Below are 19066 nucleotides of genomic sequence, written 5' to 3'. Positions count from 1 at the left end.
AGTGTTCCAGAATTCATTATTTATGCACCACACCAGTGCTCCATGCAATACGTGCCCTCCATAATACCCACCACCAGGCTTACCCAGCCCCTCCCACCCCCCTCTCCCCAGTTGACCACTGTTAACAGATGTAGTTCCACCTGTATTTTTTTTCAATATTTATGGAGGTGTGATTATAATATATTTAGTTTTGAATCCTGTAGTTTTTATCCAACATAGACATCTCTCTCTGTTAGTGAATATCTGTTAATGAATTAATTAAATATCTGTTAATGAATATTGTTTTAAAATCTCATTTGTATTTAATAAACAGGTTTTTAAGTTATTTTTTAAAAAGATTTTATTTATTTATTTGACAGAGATTACAAGTAGGCAGAGAGGCAGGCAGAGAGAGAGGAGGAAGCAGGCCTCCCGCCAAGCAGAGAGCCCGACACAGGGCCAGATCCCAGGACCCTGGGATCATGACCTGAGCCGAAGGCAGAGGCTTTAACCCACTGAGCCACCCAGGTGCCCCTAAGTTATTTAAATAATATATAAAGTTGCAGAAAAAATAGGAAAATGGATATATAGGAAGAACAATTAAAGCCTAAAAGGAAAATATATGTGTAGGCAAAAATTTGATTTTTTTTTTTTTTGAGAATAGCATATACTGCTCTCATGTGCTTCTGATTTCGGTATACCTGGGAACATTCTTCCATGGGGCGAAATATAATTCTATTTCATAACTTTCAAGTTTCCATAGTGTACAGTAGTACATAATTTTTAAAAAAACGAATCCCTGGGAAGGTATGGGCTATGGTGAGTGATGTGAAATGTGTAAGCCTGATGATTCACAGACCTATACCTCTGGGGCAAGTAATACATTATATGTTAATAAAAATAATTAAAAAAATGACAAATACCCACATTAGTCCTGGACACTGGTGTTGTTTCTAAGATTTGACTTGTAATAAATCTATAAGGATTGACCTTGCCCAGTTTTTCCATGCAGTTGATGGGTAGGTCAAGGACTCCTTTGTTCTTCTCTTTGTTTTTTTCAAGAAACTTTGTGTATAAGGTGTGAAAATGCCATCTTCTCCATGTCCATACAGAATCTCAGTTGTTGTGAATTTTTCTCATAGAAGCAAAAAAATTGTTCTTTTGATTTGTACTAATTAGTGAGCTTTTACTTTTTTCCAAATATTTATTATTTTTTTTATAACTTGCCTATTAATGTTCTAAGCTTAGTTTGCTTTCTTTCATCTCCTTAGCCTAGTTTTCTAGAGCAGTGGATAATGTAGATGTCAACAGTTGCATAGCACATTCATGTAAATGTGCCATACTTTACCATTTCCCTCGTTTTTTATTTTATTTAAAAAATTTTTTTCTTTTTATATTTTTAAAATTTTTTAAAGATTTATTTATTTGACAGAGAGAGAGAGAGATCACAAGTAGGCAGAGAGGCAGGCGGGTGGGGGGGAAGCAGGCTCCCTGCCAAGCAGAGAGCCCGATGTGGGGCTCGATCCCAGAACCCTGAGACCATGACCTGAGCTGAAGGCAGAGGCTTAACCCACTGAGCTACCCAGGTGCCCCTCCTTCGTTTCTTAAAGATTTTATTTATTTATTTGTCAGAGAGAGAGAGGGAGAGGCAGAGTGAGTGTAAGCAAGGGGAGCAACAGGCAGAGAGAAGCAGGCTCCCTGCTCAGCAGTGGGACTCGAGCCTGCTGTGGGACTTGATTCCAGGACCCTGGGATCACGACCTGAGCTGAAGGCAGACGCTTAACCACTGAACCACCCAGGCATCCCTCACAATTTTCCTATTTTGGCCATTCATACCGATTCCAGTCGGAGGTTTATTGTTAAAGAATGGTGTGATGAATGAACACCTTTTGAATAACTTCCGTGCACACACACACACACACACACACACACACACACTTTAAACCTTATATAGGATGAAGTTCTGGAAATAAAAATCACAAAAATCAAGGGACAGAAACAGGTGTGAACTGACTTGGAAATCATTTTGAGGAAATATCCACAGGAGCCCAGTCTTCATGACGCTCCTACAGTCATTGTAAGGTGGTAGTTTTTCTTCCTAGTGTGTATTATACTCCATCAAGTGCATGTATCAGGTGTGAGGCAAACACTGACCCACCCTGGTGCTCTGAGCTCCAGGAAAGACTTGGCAGATGGATGGACACACAGTCATGTGAGAAAAATTGGCTTTTATATGCTTTTCACCTTATTTTTCAAGGGACTGGATTTTGCTTTTTCACATCCATGTGATTTATTTGTTATCCTTTTCAGTGAAATTCTTTCCCTTTTTGATGGTGGTCCCACTTGAATCAGTGTTTGACCGGTTGTCCAGCTATTGTGAATTTACTGTGTTCTGTCACGTCCAACTCACGACTGGCGTCATTTGAAAGATATAGGACTCCAGGTGCCTGGGGGCCTCAGTCATTTAAGCATCCGACTCCTGATTTTGGCTCAGGTCATGATCCCAGGGTCAGGCTCTGAGCTCCACAGGGAGTCTGCTTGAGATTCTCTCCCTCTCTCTCTCTCTCTGTCCTTCCAGCCCCACCACTGCCCCACTCATAATTATTTAAAAAAAAAGAAAAGGATACAGGACCCTCAAATAAGTTTATCTGGTGACAGTTAACTATGTTGCACCTGAAATTTGGCATTTCATGGGTTTGTGGACTGCAGTTCATATCTTCTACATGGGAAATAAAAATAAGGCTGTCCCTCCCTTCCTCACCTCAGGACGTGGCCTCTACCATGCATAGATTAGAAACTTCTTCCCATTTAAGATTGCCCTTCTGGAACCAAAGTCATGCATGTGAAAGTGTAATGTGCATTACAGATAAAATTCAGGGATTTCAGTTATTTTCAAGACTGGCTTTCTCATGGATACTTCCGTTCCCTTCTTTTCCTTGCTTTCCCTTCCTTCCCTTCCCTTCCATTCCCTCTTCTTCCCTTCCCTTTCCTCCCCTCCCCTTCCCTTCCCTTCCCTTCTATTATGTTCAGTTAGCCAACATATAGTACATCTAACGAATTCTAAATACAGATCCATTTGTGCCAAAACTGAACTGTTTGGTGGAAGGAGGTGGAAGGGTAATTTAGGAGACATTTCTCACTATGTTTCCCCATGGCAGGGACAGAGCCCGTCAAGTGCCTGGCACAAACAGAGAAATCAACTTTTTATTTTATTTTATTTTTATTTTTTTTAATTTTCAGCATAACAGTATTCCTTGTTTTTGCACCACACCCAGTTGCTCCATGCAATCCGTGCCCTCTCTAATACCCACCACCTGGTTCTCCCAACCTCCCACCCCCCGCCCCTTCAAAACCCTCAGATTGTTTTTCAGAGTCCATAGTCTCTCATGGTTCACCTCCCCTTCCAATTTACCCCAACTCCCTTCTCCTCTCTAACTCCCCTTGTCCTCCATGCTATTTGTTATGCTCCACAAATAAGTGAAACCATATGATAATTGACTCTCTCTGCTTGACTTATTTTACTCAGCATAATCTCTTCCAGTCCCGTCCATGTTGCTACAAAAGTTGGGTATTCATCCTTTCTGAGGGAGGCATAATACTCCATAGTGTATATGGACCACATCTTCCTTATCCATTCATCCATTGAAGGGCATCTTGGTTCTTTCCACAGTTTGGCGACCGTGGCCATTGCTGCTATAAACATTGGGGTACAGATGGCCCTTCTTTTCACTAAATCTGTGTCTTTGGGGTAAATACCCAGTAGTGCAATTGCAGGGTCATAGGGAAGCTCTATTTTTAATTTCTTGAGGAATCTCCACACTGTTTTCCAAAGTGGCTGCACTAACTTGCATTCCCACCAACAGTGTAAGAGGGTTCCCCTTTCTCCACATCCCCTCCAACACATGTTGTTTCCTGTCTTGCTAATTTTGGCCATTCTAACTGGTGTAAGGTGATATCTCAATGTTGTTTTAATTTGAATTTCCCTGATGGCTAGTGATGATGAACATTTTTTCATGTGTCTGATAGCCATTTGTATGTCTTCATTGAGATCAAAAGTTGATCTACTGATGGTCTGCAGCCTGGAGTCCTCTGGCTCACAAAGCTGCCATAACCCAGGTTGCCAGTAGGGGGAGCTGAGGTTCTGAGACCAGGCCAGGCTGAAAGGGGCTGAGGTTGTAGAGTGACTCTATTGGCCAGAGAGGCTAAGCCCCCGGGGGATAGGATGCTGGTTTGGGAGGAGGGACTCAGCCCGTCCTACCATTTGGAAGGTGGGCGCTGGTCCCTCTGATGGGCATCCAGTGGGCTGGCAACTCAGGTGCCAGGATGGAAAACAGAGGCTGTGTGGGATGGGCAACCAGGGAGGAAGGTTGACTAAATTCAGTGCTGGGCAAGGCATGGAAGGGAACCCGGGTGAGGCTGGGGGAGCTGCACCAGGAGCAGGAGAAACCTGCTTCCCTGTCCCCCACTTCCCTCCCCCACAGAAAGAGAGAGCCCTTTGAAACAGGAAACAGGGTGCCCATGGCATGGCCCCCTGTCCTCCTGGGTCCCCGGAGTTACTCTCTTTCTACTGACCAAATTGTTGGGTTGGTGATGGTGGTTGGCTTAGAGAATTTAAGAAATTTCTAAGGCCCAGAGAGGATACTTTTCAGGGACAGAAACTTTTCTATAATAGAGTTTAGGCTGAACCTTCGCAGAGGGCTTAGCACCAAAGAGGTCTTATTGGGAAATTGATGAGAAACTAAGCAGCATAGGGGTTAGGGAGGGGGGGGTTGGGGGGAGAAAGGAGGCAGCAAAGCCTGGAGTTGGCAGCAGAAGATAGCCTGGGCAGTGTTGCTTCGTACCCGAAGTGGTTCAGTGAATAAGTAAGACCTCAGTCGTATTCGCTCTAGAGATCCATTTATTATGGGCCTGCCATCCCTCCTCCCCCTCTCCCCCAGTCCCAAGGGATTCTTTCCTCTGCCCCAGAAAAGATGGCCGAACACAGAGGGGAGTCAATCTCATGCTTGCTGTTAGAGGTGCTTCATTGTTCTCTTTATCCAAGGCAGGAAGTGGGAGACCTTCATGAAGACCCCTGGAGGGGTCCCGTTGCGTTTTCCATAGGAGAAAATCCCCTGGACCATGTTGTTACACACGAGGGGGCCCCCGGAGTCCCCCTGTGGGCAGAGAGAGGAAAGACTGAGCTGGCCTCCCAGTGGTCCTGTCCTCCTTGATGCCCTGGGGATGGGGGGGTCTGTGTTAGGGGCTGCATGGGATATTGGGTCCAGGGCAGGCCTTGTCCCCTCTCTCAGTTCTTGGGCTCTAGCCTGGTACTGTTCTTTCCAGGGCCAAACTTTTCTCTCTAGTCCTAAGGGAACCTTGAATGTGTGTGTGTGTGTGGGGGGGGTAATTCTACTGTTGGATGATGAATCCTTTCTCCCCTCCATCCTGACCCACTTAGGGGGGAACCGAAGATTGGATTTGTGGACCCTGCTGCCTGTGCTCTCAGGCTGAGGCAGGAAGATAGGGCCACTCCCACACCCCAGTCTGCCCCAAATTCCTCTCTCCTGGGGCTTGTCCAGGTAGATGCTGGAAGCCTGACCTTGAAGGCGGTCTTCATCTCCTCCGGATCTCCTACACAAATCTGGGTGGCCCCACTGTAATAGCGAGGGAAGAGGGATGCACATATCGCATCCTCCTGCACTTCCAGTGACACCTCCTGCAGAGTGGTTGCTAGGGTGGTCATTGAGACCCGCCCCCAGCCGGACACACTGCACACCTGTCCAGGCCTCACCGGGTTCTTGCTCTCGGGCAGGCGGAGGGGCTTCACAGTTGCAGTCTGCTTGGCCTTTCTCTCCAGCTGATGGGAAGAGGCGAGACAGTCCAGCTTAGAAAATGGCCTTGGGGTCTGGATGCCCTGATGAGACTGCACTGTCTTCTCTCTGCCCTGAGCCACAGGGACTGGCCAGGTGGCCAGGATAGAAGGAGGGAGGAGACAGGTCCCAATGGGAGGAGGAACCAGTGGACCCAGGAGAGCAAGGGCAGCAGGGAGGTTTCCTTACTTTCAGTAACATGATGTCATTGGAGAAGTTCTGCTTATAGTCTGGGTGGGGGATGGCTGTTTTCACGGGGATGACCTGCTGTGTCCTCTCCTGTTTCTTGATGTTGTGGGCCCCCAGAATGACCCTCATGGAGCTGCACAGACAGCAGAGTGGGGTGTGGGGGTGTGGAGTCATAGGATACAGACCAGGGGCTGTGAAGGGCAGGTGGCAGCCAGGGCAAGGCAGGGCTGGAGCCAAGGGGGAAATCGAGGTGACAAATGGGTCCTCGATCCACTTTTTTTCAACGACACTGAAGGTAGGGCTTCTTTGAGGTTTCTTTTGCCTTCAGGCAATATCATGAAATTACACTGAGTTTGCATTTTGGCTCTAATGGATATTTCCATCCCCCACGGCTGCTTTTTTTTGCCCGGTGTGGTCCCTCTCTTCTCAGCTGTGCCACTTATTCTCACATTGGACCCTCTGACCCCAAAGCTTACCTGTCCTACTTCTCAGGCTTTTATCACCCCAGCCATGCTTTCAGCCGGCGCCTCTGATGAGCTCTCATGGGCTTGAGTTACCAGGAGCCCTGGTGCTTCCCTGGGCTGCAACCACTGGGGATAGGACAGGGGTCCCTGTTGGGGTCTCAGATGTGTAGGCTGGCTGCTGCCCCTCACCTTCCCCAGCAGTGAGCAGCCGTTAGAACAAAGTACTTGTGCACGAGGACACTGCCACACCTCTTCATCTTGCCATTATCCAGAAACTGAAGAAATGCCATGTAGGGCCGGGAGTGGGGCTTAACCTCATGGCCCCCGATGATCTCCTCTGAAAGAAAAGGCTGGAAGATGCGGTGTCTGGGGGTGGCTGTGGTCAGGAGGGAAGGTTTAGGAAGGTAGTGATCGAGGGGTCTACAGCACCCTGTGGACCCCAGGATGGGCAGTCCTCCCAGGTTCATGTAACAGGATGTTCTTTCTTGAACCTCGAGCCTCAGAACACCCCTGAGAAGGGAGCATTACTTGTTCTCCACTTTCCACTTCAGACACATGTATGGAGGAGATAAGATCTATCTTCAAGGGGCACCTGGGTGGCTCAGTTGGTTAAGCGACTGCCTTCGGCTCAGGTCATGATCCTGGAGTCCCAGGATGGAGTCCCGCCTCGGGCTCCCTGCTCAGCAGGGAGTCTTTTTCTCCCTCTGACCTTCTCCCCTCTCATGCTCTCTCTCTGTCTCTCTGTCAAATAAATAAATAAAATCTTAAAAAAAAATCTATCTTCAAGATGATGGAGTCCCAAAAGATCATGGACAGGATTCCCCTGATACCTTGCTTCTCAGTGAATCTCCCGGGTCCTTCTGAGCCTCTGCTAATATCCCAGGGTGTCATTTTCTAATAAACTATCTCTGAGTTTGTGGAGTTGGATTTTCTAAAATCCTCATGTCCTAGGGGCTAGCACATGGTCTCAGTAGACATTTTTAGGTTGCACAAGGGAATGGCTATCAGTGAGCTTTTGGCTAAAGTTGGGTGGAGTTAGTGCTGGTGGAACTTGAGGCCACAGGAGTCAGGGAGGGCACTGCCAAAGACAGTGAAGTAGCTGAGGGCCCTGCGCAGGCAGGGGGAGGTGGTGCTGACAGTGGGCTCCACAGGCCTGGTATAGAGCTTTGGGTATAGTCATCTAGCTGCTGCTGAGATCGATTGTACCCGGCCCTTGTCCCAGGCAGGAGTGAGAGGGTGGAGAGCACTGGGAAATTTAACTGGTTCTTTAAGCTGGGTCCAGTGACACCTCCCATTACTGCAGCCTGTTTGTCTAAGCTTACCTTTCCTGGCTTAGATTCAGGGCTTTTAATTGCCTGTTTTTTTGTAGCTTCATTTCTTCTGCCAAATGCCTTTCTCTAAACAATTCACTTTCCAAGTGATAAGAAGGAGGCTAACCCCTACTAACCCTTTTAGTGAGCACCCTTCCTGCCGGCCATCTTTGTTGAGCATCTTTCTAGCATCAGACCTGTAGGTCTGAGTTCGGGGTAGGAGCTGGGGTTCAGAAAGGTTCTAGACTCAAATTGAGGACAATCTCTGACTGTGTTGGGCAGAAGGGTCAAGAGTACAGGGGGTTTTGTGGGATGGGCTCAGGTATCTGGAATGGGTATGGTCACTCACCTGTCCCAGCCCCAAGGGGCAGAAGAAGGGCCAACAAAAGCAGGAGAGGCTGCATCTTCCCTAAAGGTCTGCCCACCTCAGAGCTGTTGATCTTTCTTCCTTCCAGATACAGAGCCCTTAGGGGAGTGATAGAAGGGTGGCTCACTGATTTAGGCCTCTTCAACCTCTGTGTCTCTACGGCTGGGTGTCATCATTTAAGGTGGTTTGTCGAAGTTCTCTGGCTTGGGTTAGGTGAGAATGGTGCAGCTATCACACTTGCACTGCCACTGCTGAGTCATAAGGTGAAAGCAAGAAGAAAGAACAAGAAAGTGAAGGCTGTGGCTCCTGCCAGCAGGAGGGCTGGTACCTCAGAAGCCCCTCAGTGACTGACTCAAGAATGTCTCCATTTCTCGTCTCTTGGCCCTTTTTCCATTTCTGAGGAAATCAGGAATAATTACTGAGCTAGCTAGGTCCGGGGATACCAGAGAGCTTGAGATACTGATGGTTTTTTGGAGCAGACTAAGAATCTGTGATAAGTGTACATTTTCCCACAGTCGAAACACACTCATCAATGGCAGGCATTCAGCCAACCACTTTTTCTTTTCAGCCTGCCTTTTCTGAGGTGGATGTTTTAGAAAAATGAGATTATTTTTTCTGAATACATTCTTATGGAAGAGACTTAGAGATTTTTGAAAAATGGAAGAAAAAATTTACTCAATTAACTATAGGCTATAGGACACCTTTGAAACCATAAGATACCTTTTAAACACAACTTTTTATTGTAATGAACACACACATTCACACACACACACACACACACACACACACACACACAGAAAGAGCATGGGGTGGGAAGAGGCTGGATCAGACCGAGATGGAAGAGTACTTTCAATGTCGTTTGGGACTGTGGGAAGATGGGCGTCAGGACACCAGATGCTGTGCTGGACTCTGGGACCACGGCAAGGCTGTGACTTGCACTTGGGCTAGGCTTGGGAGTACTGAAAGGCCCTCCCAAAACTCTTCCAAGCTCCCAAGCTGCCACTCTGATTGGGGGAGGGAGTGCTGCATGGGATGAGTTACAGCTTTCCAGAATCTTCCCACCCATTTCTATTAGGATGAAGTGGCCCCCTATCCCAGAGCTTCTTAGGTGGTCCTTCCAGATGTGGATTCCTTTATGTTGCCATATTGGGGTAGGATGGGGTGGGGGTGTAGGTGTGGGATAAGGTAGGAAGGCAATATGGATGAGATAAGAGCATCCTCTAGGAGAGGGTCATTTTTCTTGGGGCAGTGTCTCCTTTTTCCTGATGGACCTTACATTCAGCCTGGCAGGGGAGGTGGTGCTGGGAGGTGTATTTGGAAGGATGTGGGTACCAAAGCAACATGACTTTTTGTTCTAGAGAAATGTGAACAGATGGTGGCTGGACACGCAGTAGGTAACTAACAAATGTTATGGTGAATAAAAGAAGAGGATCTAATTTCCACTCAAGAGATGGAAGTTTATGAAGCCTTGGCAACCTCCTCTCTACCCCCTTTCCCAGTGCAGTTCTGGCCTCTGTCCCAGAGAAGATGGACAGATTGATCCTAGGGGCATCTCAGTCTGGTCCCTGCAGGCTGAAGCATCTCATTGTTCTTTCTATCCAGTGCAAAAAGCTTGAGATCCTGGTGTAGACACGTGGAGGTTCCCCATCTGTTTTTCTAAAGGAGACAATGCCCTGGGCCATGTTACACACGAGGGGGCCCCCAGAGTCTCCCTGCAGGGAGAGGGAGGAAGGACTGAGTTGGACTTTCTTTCGGTCCTATCCTCCCTGCCACCCCTGGAGGTAGGTGGTTTCTGTTAGGGGACTGTGGGTGAGATCAGGGCCAGGGGAGGCCTTGTGGCCTCCCTTGGTCCTTGGGCTCCAGCCTGGCCCCGATACTCCCCTCCCTTTTCTCCCTCAGAAAGCCTCTGCCCATAAGTAGCTGTGGGACTATCTCTCACCACCTCCCTACCTCCCTCAGGGAGATAGGACCAGAGACTGGATTGGATAGAAATGCTGAGGACATAGCAATAAGGCTAGTTCTCACTGTGCCTTCTCAAAACTTGTCTGTCCAAGGGCTGGGCATGGATAGTGCTGGGGATTTCACCTTAAAAGAAGACTTCTTCTTTTTCTGGTTCCCCACACACATTTAGGTTGTGCCGTTGTAGAGTTTTTATAGCATGAGATGCATTGCTTGTTCCTCTGGACTTCAAGCTCTACCTCATGCAGTTTCCAGGCCCCAGAGGTGCTGTTCATGCTGAGGCGTCCCCAGCCAGCCACACTGCACACCATCCCTGGCCACACCTGTGCACTCCTAACATGGGCAGTCAGGTGGGCCTTTTCCAGCTGAATGCAGAGGAAAGGAATTCTAATCTACCAATGGCTCACAAAGACTCCAGGGACAGTCATGGGGCAGCCCTCCTCATAGCCCCAGGACAAGTAAAAATGTCATACTAGGAATGAGGGACAGGAATGACATCACAGGGGATGCAAAATCCCCAGGAATAAAGTGTGCAAGAACCAGTGGATCAAGGGCCCTACCTGCAGTAACATGATGTTGTTGAAGACATATTTAGGATTATAGTCTGAGTGGTGGATGGCTTTTCTCACTGGAATGACCTGCTGGGTCCTCTCCTGCTCCTTGATGTTGTGGGCCCCCAGGATGACCCTGATGGAGCTGTACAGAGAGTGAGTGGGAGGTGGGGGTCACAGGAGGTATAGCCCAAAGGCCATGGATGAAACGGGACAGCTCAGGGCAGGGCAAGACTGGGATGGAGAGGAATTCTAGGGGATGGGGCCCCAGGCCTGAGCATCTGTGAACCCCCTGCTTCTTGACAGCCTAGGCTGGGTGGCAGTTCTTGGAAGAGGGATCCTTATATGGGGTTAACAAAAGGGTGGGCTTCCAGGCACTGCTTCTTACCTCCCCTTGCAGTGAACTGCTGTTAGCACAAAGTCCTCATGTCCCAGGAACCCCCCACAGGTTTTATTTGGATTCTGGATCTGGAGAAATGCCACGAAGGGACGAGAATGAGGTTTGGCTTCATGGCCTCTGATTATTTTCCCTGAAAGAAATCGTTTACCCTGCCCACTGTGCTCATGGAGCCAAAGGCTGGAGAAGGAGAGATGGGGATGAACTAAAACAGGTGAGAAGGAGTTGGGGTGGCAGAGAGTAGGGTCTGTAGTAGGCAACAGCAACCGAGAAGGGTTCCTCAGGCAGCATTCCTGGCTTACCAAATGACCCACAAGACTCAGATTCTCCCTCTAACAAAGAGAAGAGTTCTTGTTTCTTAATTCCTACAGTGGACACATATGGTGGCAGAAGGAATTTGCATTTGGAAGAAACAGTGAAGTCCCCACAGATCCCAGAAAATCCTTTCCCTGATATCTGGGTCCACTATCCCCTTTTGTTTCCCAGACTTTACTGAGCTGTTCCTTATTTGTAATGATTGGAACATGAACTCAAAATGCTCATGTTTATGTTTTGAGTTGTGTTTGATCTTCTTGAGAGCCTGACACATTTTAGCTGCCCAGGAAGTGTCTTAGCTGCATGAAGGAATGGCTCCCAATCAACCTCTGAGGGAGTGCTGGTTGTGGTTCCAAGTACCAGTAAATATGGGGGCTGCCAAAGCCATTGTACCCACTGTGGCTGAAAAATTACCAAACCTAAGTACTAAGCGGACCAGGATGCCACCACCTCTGAGACCAGCTGGGTCCTTGGCTCCTTCCTTGGGCAGCATAAGAATGACAAAACTTGGAGAACTGGGTGGAGCTTGAGGATAGATTTTAAGAAATTGAGTTAGAAAGTTAGTGGGCGTACTTAAGCAAAGGACTCTTGGTTTGGACCCTTGGTTTCAGCTCAGGTCACGATCTCAGGGTGGTGACATCAAGGCCCATATGGGGGCCCTGTGCTCAGTGTGGAGTCTGATTAAGTTTCTCTCTCCTCTGCCCCTCGCTCCCATGAACATGCTCTTTCTCTCTCAAAAAACAAAACAAAACAAAACAAAAAAGAAAGTTAGTGGGCTTAGCTTTGATTACAGAAGCCAGCCCCTTTCTCCAAACTACCTGTTCCTGGGGGATTATTTCTCATTCCTACCTTCCAACTCTTCTAGATGCCTTTGTATAAGAACCCAATTTCCAGATGACAACAGTAGGACCTACAGCTCCCCCGCCCCACCCTCCTGGGAATAGACTTCTGCCCTGTCATTCATGCTGAGTGTTTATCCTGCTTCAGATTTGCCCATCTTGGAGGGAGGTTGGCAGATCTGATGTGGGATCAAAACTCAGCAGGACCAGGATGTGCCTGAGTGGAGCATCTGAGCAGGGCTGTACCACAGTTGGATGAGGCTGGGCCTCTGTTGAGGGGGGCGGGTGGAGACAGTCACTCACCTGCCTCAACCTTGGGAGCCAGAAGAAAGGCCACAAGGAGTAGGAGCAGCTGCATTTTCCCAAGAAGGCTGCCCAGGTTGGAGCTGCAGTACTTCCTCCTAGTCCTCTAACCACTGTGTTCCTCTCTGGTGTTGTAGTCTTTATCACATAAGGCTCTGTCTGAGTGCCTCCTATCGCTGTCTGATCAAGTCCAGGCCCAAGTGAAATAATTTATCAGTCACCACATCAGCACTGGCAGCTTTTGACCACACCAGCAGAGAATAGGAACCACAGACTATGGGCGGGGTGGTTAAAGATGTTGCATCCATGAGTAGTAGGGCCCTGAGTTGCGGTAATCTGAGCCTCTTGATGATACATCCAAGAACATTTTCTATTCCTGGGCTCTCTTTAGACTATCAGGATGATCCTTCATTGAGCTGCCTTTTCTTGAGACTCGGGGATATTGGAGGTGAGATCCTTTGCTTCTGGTGGAGGAGTCAAAATCACCAGTGATCTGATAAGGATGGTGAGGGCCACAGTTAGAGGGATGGATTGAATGAATGGTGTGGGAGTAATGTTGAAGAGGGCTTGCTTCACTTACTGAAGAATTGAGTGGTTTAAAACAACAGCAATGATACCACCACCACCACCACCACCACCACCACCATTTATCTTTCCCACGAATCTGCAAGTTGTGGATAGCTCTCCTCTGCTCCCCTTGGTGTCAGGGAAGACTTGAAGCCTGGAGACTGGAATCACCTGAAGTCTCACTCACCCATGCCCAGTGGTTGGTGCTCATCTTCTGGGCCCATCAGTTCTTTTCTGTGAGGTCCTCTCATGCAGTCCCCACATGGGATTGTTCAATCTTCCTCATAACATGATGGTTGGCTTCCCCAGAGTGAGTGTCTCCCCCAAATCGAGCCAGACAGAAGCTGTGTTCTTTTTATTACCTAGCCTTTGAAGTCATATGGCATTGCATTCTATTATATTCCCCTGCTTGGAGCAATCAGAAACCTCCATCCAGGTTAAAAAGGAAGGGGCATTGACCCCACTTCTGAGTGGGAGGAGTGTTTCAGTCATGTGGGAAGAGCCTGTGGGATGGGAGACATACAGTGGCAACCACAGCAGAGGACAATCTGCCATAATGCTTTAGCTGTAGGTAGAGTTGGTCAGAGGACTTGAAACCAGTGACTGGTTTAAACTGAGGTCATAGCCTGTGGATAGGGTGAGATGTGCTCTGTTATGACCAAACATGTTGAGAATGGAAGAGGTTTAACTGTCTCTCTAAAGTTACTGTCATTAATGAGCTACAGATACCATGTGAAGTGGGAATGGAGACCAGGGAGCTAGAACAATATCCTCACACCACTGTCTGGGGAACTATATTTCTCATATCCCTATACCATTTGCTAAATAAGTTATTCTGATAGTCTCCCCATAATGGATAAAAACAGGAGTCATGTGAAAATATTGTCACTTCTGAACATCTCGATCCCCACTGTCTTAAGAAGCAATGAAGCCAATATCGACTCTGGCAAGGTGGGGAGTCACAGTGAACTGGAGGGTGGCGACGCAAACCTGTGTGAGGTGAGGAAGGTGCCCACATCAGGCCTCCTATGTGGACACTCTCCTTATCCCACATGGGCTTGGATGCCCTACACTGGGCAGCCCAGTTTAGGATGGCAGAATAAATGTGAGGTGAGAAGGGCAGCCCAGTTCAGGAAGCAGACACCCAAGTGGTGTGAGGAGGATGTTCATATCAGGAGCTGGTCTAGTAGCTGGTATTGGAGCTCAAGCAGGGAGATAGGGCCTCCACTGAGATGGCAGTCTGGTGCAATTCATCAGAGCAGGTTGAGGAGGATGAGGTAGACATTGGCACAAAAAGACTGCTTTTAAATTTAAACAGAATTCTCCATGGGCAAGGCTTTTTTTTTTTTTTTTTTTGGATTGGTGTTGCAGGATATATTTATTTTCCATTATAATTTTACTTACATCTTATCTATGTCTTTAAATTTAAGATGTCTCTCTTGTAAACAGCACAAAATTCAGTCTTGCATTTCTTATCTAGACTAATAATCTCTGCCCTTTAATTAGAGTGTTTAATCTGTTTACATTTAATGGAGCTGCTGATAGGATTGATTGAAGAATGTCTTGTTGGGATTTGATTTGTATTTGTGTGATTTCTTCTTTGTTCCTTTGTCCTTCTTTTCCTGCCCTATTTTGTTGTGTTCCATTTTGTCTTTAAAAAAAAATATTTCATTTATATACTTAACAGAGACACAGTGAGACAGGGAACACAAGTAGGGGGAGTGGGAGAGGGAGAAACAGGCTTCCTGCTGAGCAGGGAGCTGGACACAGGATTTGATCCCAGGATCCTGGCATCATGACCTGAGCTGAAGGCAGACACTTAGTGACTGAACCCCCCAGGCACCCATTTTGTCTCTTTATTGGCTTTTATTTATACCTGTATATATTATCTTAGCATTTACTCTAGGATTGCAGTATGATTCTTCACATATCGCAGTGTACTTTGAATTAATGTTATACCACTTCCCATAGGAAACTTGTCATGATGTCTTTCCATATAACTTCCCCCCCACCTTTTGAATTATTTTTGTCATACATTTTATTTATTTATTTTTTTTTTTAAAGATTTTATTTATTTATTTGACAGAGAGAGATCACAAGTAGACAGGCAGGCAGAGAGAGAGAGAGAGGGAAGCAGGCTCCCTGCTGAGCAGAGAGCCCGATACGGGACTCGATCCCAGGACCCTGAGATCATGACCCGAGCCGAAGGCAGCGGCTTAACCCACTGAGCCACCCAGGCGCCCCTTGTCATACATTTTAGTGTATACCATTATTCCTAAAGCATTTTTTTGCCCTAAATAATCAGTAATCTTTGAACAAAATTTACATATAAAATCTTTTATATTTAGTTTTGTTTTATACATTTATTTCTCTTTTTCCCTTCCTGCTTTCAACTGGGATCATTTCTCTTTAGACTAAAGAACTGCATTTAGTATTTTTTGCAATGCAGTTCTTTTTTTTTTTTTTTAAAGATTTTATTTATTTATTTGACAGAGAGAGATCACAAGCAGGCAGAGAGGCAGGCAGAGAGAGAGGAGGAAGCAGGCTCCCTGCTGAGCAGAGAGCCCGATGCGGGGCTCGATCCCAGGACCCTGAGATCATGACCCGAGCTGAAGGCAACGGCTTAACCCGCTGAGCCACCCAGGTGCCCCTGCAATGCAGTTCTGATGGCAACAATTCTATCTTGGTTTTTCTGAAAATGTCTTCATTTTGCCTTCCTTTTAAACAATATTTTCACTGGATAGAGAATTCTAGGCTGAAAACCAGAAATAGGTTTCCTATTCCTATTTTTCTTTCAACTGTTTAAAAATGTCATTTAAGGGGCACTTGGGTGGCTCAGTCAGTTAAGGGCTCAGGTCATGATCTCTGGGTCCTGGGATTGAGCACTGCATGGGGCTTTGTGTTCATCAGGGAGTCTGCTTGAAGATTCTCTCTCTCCCTCTGCTCCTCCCCTTTCTTGTGTGCTCTCTCTCTCTCTAAAATAAATAAACATATCTTTTAAAAAAATGAAAATGTCATTTGACTGTCTTCTGAATTTTGTTGTTTCTGGTGGGAAGCTTGTTGTTATTATTATTTTTTTAATAGTCAAACACTTTTCCCCCCATTGTTATTCTTTTGTGTTGTTGTTGTTACTCTTATTGCTGTTTCCCCTAAAGTAATGTCTCTTCTTTTCCCTCTACTTTCACCTTTTTGTCTTTATCAAATACCAGTTTGACTCTTATGTGTTTAGATCTGGCTTTCCTTGTCCTACCCAAGGCTCACTCACTGGGGATAAGAAACGTCATCTAGCAATAAGCCTACGAAAAAAAGAAACGTAGAGCTGTACATCTTTCATGGTCAAAGCAGTATCATGTGGGATACAGATAGGTAATAAACCCTGACAGTTCTCTAAGTCCATGAAGTTTGGTACTGGAAGGCAGAGCCATCCCAAAACATGTTCCTGAAACAAATGAGGAAGATGTGGCCTTCCTTCAGGTCTATCCCCACCAGAAGCTGGCTTTGCATTTCTCTCTCCAGTCACACTGTGACCTGACTCTTCCAGTGAGTCTGTGGGGAAGGAGGTATCGTGGCAGCAGATATTGGGGGGAGGAGAGAACCATTTCCTTGAGGTCACTACTGAACTATTTTATTTTGGTTTCATTTCTTAATTTTCATGACAGAGGTTGTTAAGCAAGAGAAGAATTGTTTCCTCAAAGCTGGGCATAGGGGGATATTTCCCCAGACAAAGGAAATTTGAAGAAATTGGCATGTTTAAGGTGCTCCCTACTGCCATCCAGTTGTGCCCACGAGTAGATTTCAGCTCAACAAGGAAGATATTTTGAATACTTGTCACAGAAGCACTGTCGCAGGAGCCTAGAGGCTTTCCCTCCAGGGAGGTGTCTGAGCAGAAGCTCATCACAGAGTGGCGTTAGAAAATATTTAGGGATTCTTGCTGCCCTGGCTGTCAAAGAGATCTGGTTTCAGTCCAGGCTCTGTCCTGACTCTGGTACCTTCAGTCAGTTTCTATGCTTTCCTGTGACTTTGTCTATCTCCCATCTCTCCAAGGAGGATAAGAGACTGTGGTGAGTGTTCTCAAACTTGTTTTAAACCACAGAACCATTTCCTTGAAGTAAAGATTATATGTAAACTAAATATGAGTGTGGCTGCGTAACTTTATTTATTTATTTTTTTAAATCATTTTTAAAAATTTATTTTCAGCATAACAGTATTCATTGTTTTTGTACCATACCCAGTGCTCCATGCAATCCATGCCCTCTCTAATATCCACCACCTGGTTCCCCCAACCTCCCACCCCCCACCTCTTCAAACCCTTCATATTGTTTTTCAGAGTCCATAGTCTCTCATGGTTCACCTCCCCTTCCAATTTATCCCAACTCCCTTCTCCTCTCTAACTCCCCTTGTCCTCCATGCTATTTGTTATGCTCCACAAATAAGTGAAACCATATGATAATTGACTCTCTCTGCTTGACTTATTTCACTCAGCATAATCTCTTCCAGTCCCGTCCATGTTGCTACAAAAGTTGGGTATTCATCCTTTCTGATGGAGGCATAATACTCCATAGTGTATATGGACCACATCTTCCTTATCCAGCACATTAAAAATATTATCCACCATGACCAGGTGGGATTCATTCCTGGGCTACAAGGATGGTTCAACATTCACAAATCAATCAATGTGATAGAACAAATTAATAAGAAAAGAGAGAAGAACCACATGGTCCTCTCAATTGATGCAGAAAAAGCATTTGACAAAATCCAGCATCCATTCCTGAGTAAAATGCTTCAAAGTATAGGGATAGAGGGAACATTCCTGAACTTCATCAAATCTATCTATGAAAAACCCACAGCAAATATCATCCTCAATGGGAAAAAGCTTGCAGCCTTACCGTTGAGATCAGGAACACGACAAGGATGCCCACTCTCACCACTCTTGTGCAACATAGTATTAGAAGTCCTAGCAACAGCAATCAGACAACAAAGAGAAATAAAAGGTATCCAAATTGGCAATGAAGAAGTCAAACTCTCTCTCTTCGCAGATGACATAATTCTTTATATGGAAAACCCAAAAGACTCCACCCCCAAACTACTAGAACTCATACAGCAATTCAGTAACGTGGCAGGATACAAAGTCAATGTACAGAAATCAGTGGCTTTCTTATACACTAACAATGAAAATACAGAAAGGGAAATTAGAGAATCGATTCCATTTACTATAGCACCAAGAACCATAAGATACCTGGGAATAAACCTAACCAAAGAGGTTAGGTTTACTCGAGGAACTACAGAACACTCATGAAAGAAATTGAAGAAGACACAAAAAGATGGAAGACCATTCCATGCTCTTGGATCGGAAGAATAAACATTGTTAAAATGTCTATATAGTATATAAATACTGCCTAGAGAAATCTATACCTTTAATGCCATTCCAATCAAAATTCCACCGGTATTCTTCAAAGAGCTGGAGCAAATAATCCAAAAATTTGTATGGAACCAGAAGAGACCCCGAATTGCTAAGGAAATGTTGAAAAACAAAAATAAAACTGGGGGCATCACGTTACCTGATTTCAAGCTTTATTACAAAGCTGTGATCACCAAGACAGCATGGTACTTGCATAAAAACAGACACATAGACCAGTGGAACAGAGTAGAGAGCCCAGATATGGACCCTCAACTCTATGGCCAGTTAATCTTCGACAAAATAGGAAAAAATATACAGTGGAAAAAAGACAGTCTCTTCAATAAATGGTGCTGGGAAAACTGGGCAGCTATATGTAGAAGAATGAAATTCGACCATTCTCTTACACCGTACACAAAGATAAACTCAAAATGGATAAAAGACCTCAACGTGAGACAGGAATCCATCAGAATCCTAGAGGAGAACATAGGCAGTAATCTCTTTGCTATCAGCCACAGCAACTTCTTTCAAGATATGTCTCCAAAGGCAAAGGAAACAAAAGCCAAAATAAACTTTTGGGAC

The 19066-nt window shown here is 46.0% G+C and overlaps 2 protein-coding genes across 7 annotated transcripts; both read right to left on the bottom strand.

The window, feature by feature from the left end:
• Positions 1 to 4858: 4858 nt before the first annotated feature.
• Positions 4859 to 12612, bottom strand: LOC116866990 (granzyme H-like). Of its 6 annotated transcripts, none has more exons than XM_032856226.1 (6): positions 12523 to 12612; positions 8141 to 8409; positions 6671 to 6818; positions 6018 to 6150; positions 5558 to 5902; positions 4859 to 5132 (listed from the first exon to the last, which is right to left on the bottom strand). In XM_032856226.1, the coding sequence occupies exons 2-6, from the start codon at positions 8193 to 8195 to the stop codon at positions 4989 to 4991; spliced, it is 825 nt and encodes a 274-aa protein (XP_032712117.1). In that variant the 5' UTR covers positions 8196 to 8409; positions 12523 to 12612; the 3' UTR covers positions 4859 to 4988. The 6 variants fall into 6 exon arrangements, with proteins under 6 accessions (XP_032712117.1, XP_032712119.1, XP_032712120.1 ...); XM_032856228.1 differs by having other exon boundaries at positions 5735 to 5902; XM_032856229.1 differs by having other exon boundaries at positions 5750 to 5902.
• On the bottom strand, positions 9712 to 13300 carry LOC116867358 (mast cell protease 1A-like). The gene is made up of 5 exons (XM_032857036.1): positions 13277 to 13300; positions 12523 to 12702; positions 11057 to 11136; positions 10678 to 10813; positions 9712 to 9870 (listed from the first exon to the last, which is right to left on the bottom strand). Exons 1-5 carry the CDS (start codon positions 13298 to 13300, stop codon positions 9712 to 9714), a joined length of 579 nt encoding a protein of 192 aa, XP_032712927.1.
• Positions 13301 to 19066: the final 5766 nt, after the last annotated feature.

This window comes from Lontra canadensis, unplaced genomic scaffold, assembly GCF_010015895.1.
Source record: "Lontra canadensis isolate GAN:19392208 unplaced genomic scaffold, GSC_riverotter_1.0 scaffold12, whole genome shotgun sequence".
Lineage (NCBI taxonomy): Eukaryota > Metazoa > Chordata > Mammalia > Carnivora > Mustelidae > Lontra > Lontra canadensis.
This window is presented reverse-complemented; position numbering and strand designations above follow the sequence as displayed.

Coding starts and splice junctions, on each gene's coding strand:
- LOC116866990 (XM_032856226.1), bottom strand. CDS start 8,195: ATGCAGCCTCTCCTGCTTTTGTTGGCCCTTCTTCTGCCCCTTGGGGCT. Junction 6,151..6,670: donor GCTGCTCACTGCTGGGGAAG/GTGAGGGGCAGC, acceptor CTGTCTGTGCAG/CTCCATGAGGGTCATTCTGG. Junction 5,903..6,017: donor ATGACATCATGTTACTGAAA/GTAAGGAAACCT, acceptor CCTGTGGCTCAG/GGCAGAGAGAAGACAGTGCA.
- LOC116867358 (XM_032857036.1), bottom strand. CDS start 13,300: ATGAGCACCAACCACTGGGCATGG. Junction 11,137..12,522: donor GGCTCCCAAGGTTGAGGCAG/GTGAGTGACTGT, acceptor GCATTTCTCCAG/ATCCAGAATCCAAATAAAAC. Junction 10,814..11,056: donor GCAGTTCACTGCAAGGGGAG/GTAAGAAGCAGT, acceptor CTCTCTGTACAG/CTCCATCAGGGTCATCCTGG.